General features: G+C 39.7%; 1 protein-coding gene across 1 annotated transcript in view; it reads right to left on the bottom strand.

Moving 5' to 3' along the window:
* Positions 1 to 925, bottom strand: part of LOC309510721 (uncharacterized protein) — a gene marked incomplete at its 3' end in the record, with an annotated part of 22,493 nt that extends 21,568 nt beyond the window's left edge. Inside the window, exon 1 of the mRNA XM_082185591.1 lies at positions 625 to 925. Coding sequence (XP_082041717.1) covers positions 625 to 803 — 179 coding nt within the window. The 5' untranslated portion in view covers positions 804 to 925. The remainder of the gene's footprint in view (positions 1 to 624) is intronic.
* Positions 926 to 10,000: the final 9,075 nt, after the last annotated feature.

The raw sequence follows: 10,000 nt of genomic DNA, 5'->3' as shown, positions 1-10,000 counted from the left end.
TTCAAACTTACATTTCAGGGCCAATTAGATCGTATATTTATTTGCAACCATAGACAATTGTACCAGAACAAAACCTGCTTCACGACATTCAAAACCATCCCTTGCAGACAAAATCCCGTTTTCCTCCCTGCGTACTGCAGCATGACGTTTCATTCAATCTTTTAAAATATAATATAGATAATCACAAGACAAGCAAAAGAAAAGAATATAACAGGTTCAACTTTCATTAGCTTTACTCTCAGAACTACACGTCCAATCAAATTAGAGGACAGAAATAATGCAGTTCTTAAATACCCATAGAATAAATCATAACATGCATTTTGTTTATTAATAAATAAATTACCAATGCTAATTTTCAATAATAGATTCTAGAAATGTGGCGTAATTTTATGTGACTTCTAAAGTGACAAATAATTGAACATTAAAAACAAATATATTATAGGCTTCGAATGAAAGTGCGAAGCTGTTTTTGCATTATTACATTGTTTTAAATTTTACATCACATTGAAAAGTGCATTGTTTAATATAGATGTCAGATAGAGGTCAGGCTTAAGGCTGTCTGACAGACAAACATGCGAAACAAACACAAACAAAACCCCTAATATGGATCATGGATGTTTTTACCTCGCAACTTCTGGGCTTTCAGTCTCTGAACTCTCCGTTTTCTTCTTTTTCTTCCATTTGAAGAGTTTGAGTGTTCCTTTCCCGCTGTCCTCTTTCTCCACAGACTCTTTGAGATTCGCTTCACTTTTAGAAAACAAGTTCCTCAGAGACTTTCTGGTGGAAAAGCTCTTTTTCGCCATGACGACTGAACTCCAGCTGGACCTCGAGAGAAGAAGCCAGAACACCGATGCACTCAGGAGTGAGTCTACAGATGACTACACTAGAAGAGCACACTAGAAGAGCTCACTAGTACAGCTCACTAGTACAGTTGTGTTCACTTGTGCACTTAGATCAACAGTGAGACACCTACCGAACTTACTCGCGCCACATGTTTCCACGGTGTCTATAGGCAGTTATATGGGTTATGAAACAGCCATAACTCCCCTCATTCAGTGAGAGATTTAATTCATTCAGGTGATTTGCATATTTTGATCAGATTAGTTCACTTGTGTTCGGTTAAACTGCCAGCAGCTTCACTTTAACTTAACATTATGAACTGATTAACTGAAGTGAACACTGACTAAACACCGCATGTCAATCCCTGAATAGCAGGTTTTATCACCAGTTATGAATGTATTAGTTTAGATATTCTACCTTAAAGTTCAATTATAAATGAAAGTGCTTGTTAAGATACTCTATCATAAAGTTCAGAAAGCTGCAATGTCGCCAATGTCAAAATCAAACGTCACTGGCGATTAGTAAAGTGAAAGTCGATACAATATGCGTATCAATTTTCACTTTTTAAAGCCATATGGCTTTAGCGATTTAATTTATTTTGGTTTTAATCTCTGAGAACCAATAAAACCACATAACCGAAAGAGACCAGACATCGAAAAGTAATCATTATAAAATTGTGTCGTTTATTTTATTATGTTCTAAAAGCACAAATATGAAAATAAATTCAGCTGCTTCGTGATGAGAAATGAAATAGAGTAATAGAAGAAATGAATGGAACTGAAGAACACATGTTCCCTCTCCAGTAAAAATATGAATAAAGGAGATTATAATATGAGTAAAATTCACTCATAATGCGTCAGAACGAAGTATGTCAGGTTGGTGATGTCACTGCCAATCCCTTTGAGAAAGAGCAAGATATATATATAAATAACTTTTACCAGCGCTAGCATTGATGATCACATGATTGACAGGTAAACAGACGCAGTAAACACAGAATGGACAGATAGTTTAATGCGAGTTTAGAAAAAATAACTTCAGCTCGGTGATGACCGATCTCTATCTGTCAGGAGTAATTAGGCTCTACACAGAAATATGACTCTCTACTTGATCTGTTTTTGCACAGGAAGTAATGACACTCATTAGCCAGTGGATGGCGCCACACTACACAACAATCTGTCTAGATCTCACTCATACAATCTGAAAAATAAAGGTTCTAAAATGTGTTCTGCCTCAGTGTCATAGAGGAACCGCTCTGGGTGTTTAAAGAACCTTTTGATGGACAGTTCTAAAAAACATTTTTTTTCTGATTAGTGTGAAGAACATAATGCAAAGGTTCCATGGAACCAGATGCCAATATAGAACTTTTATTTGTAGTAGCCATGCAGTTATACATTTTAAATTATTTTTAAAATGAATTGTTTAATAATGACGGATCAGATTGCCAGAAACACGATTTACTAAACAATTAAAGATGCAACATTACTTTAATTTCCAAGCTAATAATTGGACATGTATAGCCTATATCATAACTAGCTGAAGGAATTAAACATGCAGCTTACTGAGGTTATGATGTGAGGAAACATGCATCGCTGCATACTGTACACACACTGCATTAGAGACTCACTGGAGCTAGTGTGCAGTCAGTGTCCTGAGCCTCCAGTCATAGCGTCCTCCGGCCAGTAGTGGGCGCTGCTTCACCATAGACGCGAAGAGCATTAGTTCATTAGTTCATTAGACTGAATTTCTGATGTAGGCCTATACATAAACTTCCATGTGAATTTCTTAGGTATGATTATTTTACTCGATCCAGGACCATAAAAAAATTCCATTAATTGATGTAATATTCAAATATTAAAGAGCAATAACTAGTGTATAGCCTAATTAAATAACATGTATGTGAACATACAATGCATAAAATATGAAAGTGATTATACAACCAGCAGTCAAAACCTTAAACACACCTAAGGTTACACACACACACACACACACACACACACACACACACACACACATATTCAAACACAGAGTTGAGGTGCTGATCGCGTCTCTGGTTTCTGGTGTGACGAGAGTAGTTTGGTATTGTCAGAGTTCAGGATAATCTGCAGGATAATCTCACCCATCCGTCTGGTTACTGAGGCACAGGAGAGGAATGTTTTATAGTTCTTGATGAGTGTTGTATTATATCACTCAATGAACTCTGATACGCCATGATTTCCCCACAGCTTGACTGGATGGACAGATCTTCCTTGATCAGTATTGCAGGGGAAAAGTGTCCGTCTAAAATATCAGAGGTAGAATGAACTCTTAACATGTCTAAATACGAGTGTGTCTAAATATGAGTGTGTCTAAATATGAGTGTGTCTAAATATGAGTGTGTTTAAATATGAGTGGTATTTTCTGCATTTCATATGCTATAGTTCATCCACTCCTGTCACTCAAAACTCTCTTGATCTTGAGATATGATGGAAAAGTGTACTGTTAAACTCACTTACTCTCTCTCTCCCTCTCACACACACACACTGACTCACACACACACACACACACACACACACACACACACACACACACACACACACACACACACACACACACACACACACACACACACACACACACACACACACACACACACACACACACACACTCACTCACTCACTCACTCACGCACACACACACACACACACACACACACACACACACACACACACACACACACACACACTCACTCACTCACTCACTCACTCACACACTCACTCACACACGCGCACGCACACACACACACACACACACACACACACACACACACACACACACACACACACACACACACACACACACACACACACACACACACACACACACACACACACACACACACACACACACTCACTCCCACACACAGCTTTTATTTTTTATTTATGTTGATTTCAGTTTAATTTTTAGTCATTTCGTTATGGACTTTTGTCATTTTATTCGTTTTTCTGTTAAAATATTGCAATTTAGATTTAATTTGTTTGCAGTTTATTACCAAGGTAGCATTTTGTTTTTTCCAGCTAATACTTATATTTTACATTTACATTTTTACATTTAGTCATTTAGCAGACGCCTTTATCCAAAGCGACTTACAAATTAGGACAAAAATTCAGCGAGTCATCATAAAGAGGCAAAAACAACAACAACGCAAGAAGTGCTCAAAATACGAAGTTCAGGTATTATTCAGAGTAGCATTTTTTATTTTATTTCAGCTTTATTTGGATTGACAGAAATGTTTGTAATAGTTGTAGTTCAGAATAATAACTGTAATAACTGTATATCAGGAGGAGATCTGGAGATCTGGAGATCTTGGCCCGGTTTTTCAAAAGTAATCCACTAGGATTTTGGATCACGGATTGGATCAAATCTTGAAAATGGGTTTTTCAAAAGAAAAAACGGATTACATAATCGGATTAGATCACGTAATCCAATCTTGGTTTTGATCCGGATCAAACCTTTAGTTTGGGTTTTTCAGAACTTTTTTGTAGGATTTGGATTACTTTGATCCAAAAAATCTGGATTAAACTGATCCCATCAGAAGGGTGGATTCAGCGTGGATTTCATGGCCAAAATGTAATGAAAACTTTAAAAATGTATCAAATAATACTATATTTGGATCATGCAGTATCTTACAAGATATCCTATTTATTCATAAGGTTTTAATTTTATTTCATCCGTCAGGCTACAGTGATTAGGTAGGCTTTAACGTATTCAGCCTTTCAGTATAGGCCTACAGCAAAGTAGAAAGAGTTTGGCCTCATAAAATAATCCCCCAAACAGCTGTCAAAATTGACCAAAAACAATACATTTTATTCTGTCACTAATTGATATATATATTCATCACAATCGAAAATATTTTTGTTTTTAGAATATTTATTAGTGATGCATGCAATGATTACAGAATAACCAAAAAAATGCAAAGAATGGCAATCACTGATTTTTTAAATCCAAAACAAATCCAAATCAGAAATAGTGTCTAACTATTGCGTCCCTTGTTGCACGTCCTGTTTGCTCGTTCTGGCAGAATGCAGGAGGTTGGTTAGGGTCTCCAAGGGGCTCAGGTGCATCATCGTCAGCACAGAGAGGGACATTGCGCTTAGTAGCGATGTTGTGCAGGACAATACAGGCAAGGGTTATGTTGCATGCTTTCTGTGGTTCCGCTCTCAGGTAGTTAAGGCATGCAAAGCGCCTCTTAAGAACTCCATTTAAACGCTCAATTGCACATCTTGCTTTTTTTTAAATGTGTGTGTTTTCATTTCAAATAAAAATAAACTTATATTGACCCCACACTGGCTATTCTACTTGTTGCTCTTTACATATCTATAGTTCTACATTGTGATTTCCTATCCTGTTTGAGCACTGGTTATCCAGATTTGGTGATCCTGAAAAGTTCCTATCCGGATCAGATTGATCCAATCCGATGTTGCTTTGAAAAACTGGCTCAAAAGTAAGCTGGATTACGTGATCACGGATCGCAAAAAAAAGGATTACTTAATCCGGATCAATTTTATCCGGATTAAACCTTTTGAAAAACCGGGCCCTGGAGATCTGGAGATCTGGAGATCTTGGCCCGGTTTTTTTCAAAAGTAATCCACTAGGATTTTGGATCACGGATTGGATCAAATCTTGAAAATGGGTTTTTCAAAAGAAAAAACGGATTACATAATCGGATTAGATCACGTAATCCAATCTTGGTTTTGATCCGGATCAAACCTTTAGTTTGGGTTTTTCAGAACTTTTTTGTAGGATTTGGATTACTTTGATCCAAAAAATCTGGATTAAACTGATCCCATCAGAAGGGGGGATTCAGCGTGGATTTCATGCCCAAAATGTAATGAAAACTTAAAAAATGTATCAAATAATACTATATTTGGATCATGCAGTATCTTACAAGATATCCTATTTATTCATAAGGTTTTAATTTGATTTGTTCATCCATCAGGCTACAGTGATTAGGTAGGCTTTAACGTATTCAGCCTTTCAGTATAGGCCTACAGCAAAGTAGAAAGAGTTTGGCCTCATAAAATAATCCCCCAAACAGCTGTCAAAATTTACCAAAAACAATAAATTTTATTCATCACAATCGAAAATATTTTTGTTTTTAGAATATTTATTAGTGATGCATGCAATGATTACAGAATAACCAAAAAAATGCAAAGAATGGCAATCACTGATTTTTGAAATCCAAAACAAATCCAAATCAGAAATAGTGTCTAACTATTGCGTCCCTTGTTGCACATCCTGTTTGCTCGTTCTGGCAGAATGCAGGAGGCTGGTTAGGGTCTCCAAGGGGCTCAGGTGCATCATTGTCAGCACAGAGAGGGACATCGCGCTTAGTAGCGATGTTGTGCAGGACAATACAGGCAAGGGTTATGTTGCATGCTTTCTGTGGTTCCGCTCTCAGGTAGTTAAGGCATGCAAAGCGCCTCTTAAGAACTCCATTTAAACGCTCAATTGCACATCTTGCTCTGCAATGAGCAGTGTTGAAGCGTGCCTGCGCCGGTGTATTTGCTGTTAGAAAAGCAGTCATCAGCCATGGTAGGAGTGGGTAGGCACTGTCTCCTAATATTATGCCATCCGGTCGGTTGGTTTGGAGGTCTCTATATAGAGCGCTCTCCCTCAGGATGTGTGCATCATGGACAGACCCAGGCCACTTGACAACGCAGTTGGTGATGATGAGGTCAGCATCACACACAAGTTGGACATTGATGCTGTGCCTCCCCTTTCTGTTTATAAACTCCCATTCATTCAAACTTGTTATAAATATCCTCAATGTACAGTGTTTGTGTTGTAGGCCTCAGATGAGCGGACTGCTGGAAGAGGATGGGGTGGGGTTTTCTTGTTTTTAGTTTTTTTTTTTAAATGTGTGTGTTTTCATTTCAAATAAAAATAAACTTATATTGACCCCACACTGGCTATTCTACTTGTTGCTCTTTACATATCTATAGTTCTACATTGTGATTTCCTATCCTGTTTGAGCACTGGTTATCCAGATTTGGTGATCCTGAAAAGTTCCTATCCGGATCAGATTGATCCAATCCGATGTTGCTTTGAAAAACTGGCTCAAAAGTAAGCTGGATTACGTGATCACGGACCCGGTTTTTCAAAGCAACATCGGATTGGATCAATCTGATCCGGATAGGAACTTTTCAGGATCACCAAATCCTGTTTACTAGAGCCTTAAATGGACCCAACAGTGTAGCCTACTGGCTTAGCAAAGAACAACAGTTGGCAAAATACTGGTGGCCACAAATAACCATTGTTTATTTCAATTTTAGGAAACAGAAACACTGTAATAAACAGAAACATTTTACTTTCCTTATTTTGTTATAATGTTAAATTGCAGATTTTGTTGTTTTACCATATCTCATTAGATGTGACATGCTTAATACATGCTTCAAATATGAAGAAATGTATATATCATCAGTAAACATTGATTTTGGGATCATTCACTTAAAAAAAAAAACTCTGGTTTTATTTGGTTCGAAAAATGACAACTGAATCCACCCTTCTGATGGGATCAGGATAATCCTGTTTTTTTGGATCAAATAGATCCCAAACCGTGTTCAAAGTTCTGAAAAACCCAAAGGGCAGGTTTGATCCAGATCAAATGTAAGATCGGATTACATGATCTGATCTTAGTTCAGAATCCCTCTTTTGCTTTTGAAAAACCCATTTCCAAGATTTGATCCAATCCGTGATCCGAAATCCCACTGGATTACTTTTGAAAAAATGGGCCCAGGAGATCAGGAGATCCAGAGATCAGGAGATCAGGAGATCCAGAGATCCAGAGATCAGGAGATCAGGAGATCAGGAGATCAGGAGATCCAGAGATCAGGAGATCCAGAGATCAGGAGATCAGGAGATCCAGAGATCCAGAGATCCAGAGATCCAGAGATCAGGAGATCAGGAGATCCAGAGATCAGGAGATCAGGAGATCCAGAGATCAGGAGATCAGGAGATCAGGAGATCAGGAGATCAGGAGATCCAGAGATCAGGAGATCAGGAGATCAGGAGATCCAGAGATCAGGAGATCCAGAGATCAGGAGATCCAGAGATCAGGAGATCCAGAGATCAGGAGATCCAGAGATCAGGGCCCAGTTTTTCAAAAAATGTAATCTGGATCAAATTGATCCGGATTTGGAAATCCTATGTTTTGCTATCCAGGATAACCTGATCCATTTTACTTTTATGCCAGTTTTTTAAAGGAACCTTGGATTGGATCACTGTGATCTAAATACCAAATTTCAGGATTACCAAATCCTGTTTACTAGAGCCTTAAATGGACCCAGCAGTGTAGCCTACTGGCTTAGCAAAGAACAACAGTTGGCAAAATACCGGTGGCCACAAATAACCATTGTTTATTTTAAAGCTGCAGTTGGTAACTTCTGTAAAAATGTATTTTTTACATATTTGTTAAAACTGTCATTATGTCCTGACAGTAGAATATGAGACAGATAATCTGTGAAAAAATCAAGCTCCCCAGGCTCCTCCCAGTGGTCCTATTGCCATTTGCAGAAATACACCGCTCCCGGTAAGAAACAACCAATCAGAGCCAGGGGGAGTGTCTTAGCAGTGTCAATCAAGCTTGTGTACGCGCTGATCACCCCCCTCTCTCGCACAGCGCGTACCGTCGTTCAAAATCAAGATAGCCGGTGTGCCGCGCAGCTGTGCTAATGGCGGACAAACAACCAAAACTGCCAATTTCTCGAGTGGCACCTGCTCATGCAACAAAGACTGGTAAACGAAAAAAGACCGATAACGATAAACAAGCGCGTCGGAGCCCATTGACTCAGTGTCAAAACTCTAGCCGCATAACATACAGATAAAATGTCACGCACTGTGCAAAGCAACAATAGAAACCTGCGAATTCACTGGCTTGTCATGTTGCTGAAATAATGTACTAGCAAACCTTATTTAGCATTACACATCGCTAGAATAATTACTTAGATACTGTAACGTTACCATTATTATCTTGCTAGCTATTTATAACTTATAGAAAGAGTGCAACGTTATGAAGTTACATTACATGTATTGCAAAATACGTAATGATTTGAGGACCAAGTTTGTAGTCAAAGTATGGGCAGGCCATAGTCAATGTAAAGCATATTGTTGATGTTTCGTCCCTACCAGTGAATGTGCGATAACTGTTTATCCGCCGTCATCAGTGTCTCTGCATGTTTACTAGCCTGCGCGTTCACGGCAGGCTCCGCTGTGGAGGGAGGAGCTGTGGAGGGAGGAGCTGTGGAGGGAGGAGCTGTGGGGGAGGAGCTGTGGAGGGAGGAGCTGTGGGGGAGGAGCTGTGGGGGAGGAGCCGTGGAGGGAGGAGCCGTGGAGGGAGGAGCTGTGGAGGGAGGAGCTGTGGAGGGAGGAGCTGTGGAGGGAGGAGCTGTGGAGGGAGGAGCTGTGGGGGAGGAGCTGTGGGGGAGGAGCCGTGGAGGGAGGAGCCGTGGAGGGAGGAGCTGTGGAGGGAGGAGCTGTGGAGGGAGGAGCTGTGGAGGGAGGAGCTGTGGAGGGAGGAGCTGTGGAGGGAGGAGCTGTGGAGGGAGGAGCTGTAGCGCAGCAGAGAGCGAGGGGGAATGACCTGTAAGCTGTGCTTGTTCAAATGTTCAGGCTAAGTCAACGTTTTCTAAAAGCTCCCTACTGCAGCTTTAAACTTTACCAATGCTAGCTTGATAGTGAGCACTAAAATACATCTTATTTGTTTATATTCATAATGATAAAGTTAGATTTTTTTATTACATGTGATTCTGACATGATGTCACTGCATGCACTGCGCTCCTCTCGTCTCAGGTAATAATGCGCCGTCTTCCAGCTCAGCGGTCGGAGTCGCGCGTTCATGTGTTTTGGGGGCGTGGCTTTGGAAGGAGCCCAGAAGTACGGTGGCCGAGAGAGCTCAACGCGCTGCAACTGAAGAAAACACATGCAAATAGAAAAACACCTGCAAATTAAGAAAACATATTCATCAGTTTCACAACACATGTGTGCTCCAAATACTCACAACGCTGCAAATAGGACAGAACACAACGGAAATGTTTCCCGGGAAGCCAATAAGTGACGGACCCGGCTGGTACGTGCTTACAGCTGTCTACTTTAATTTAATTTATTATTTTATTTTTGTTGCAAA

This window comes from Leuciscus leuciscus (genome assembly GCF_965113295.1).
Source record: "Leuciscus leuciscus genome assembly, chromosome: 12".
NCBI lineage: Eukaryota > Metazoa > Chordata > Actinopteri > Cypriniformes > Leuciscidae > Leuciscus > Leuciscus leuciscus.
This window is presented reverse-complemented; position numbering and strand designations above follow the sequence as displayed.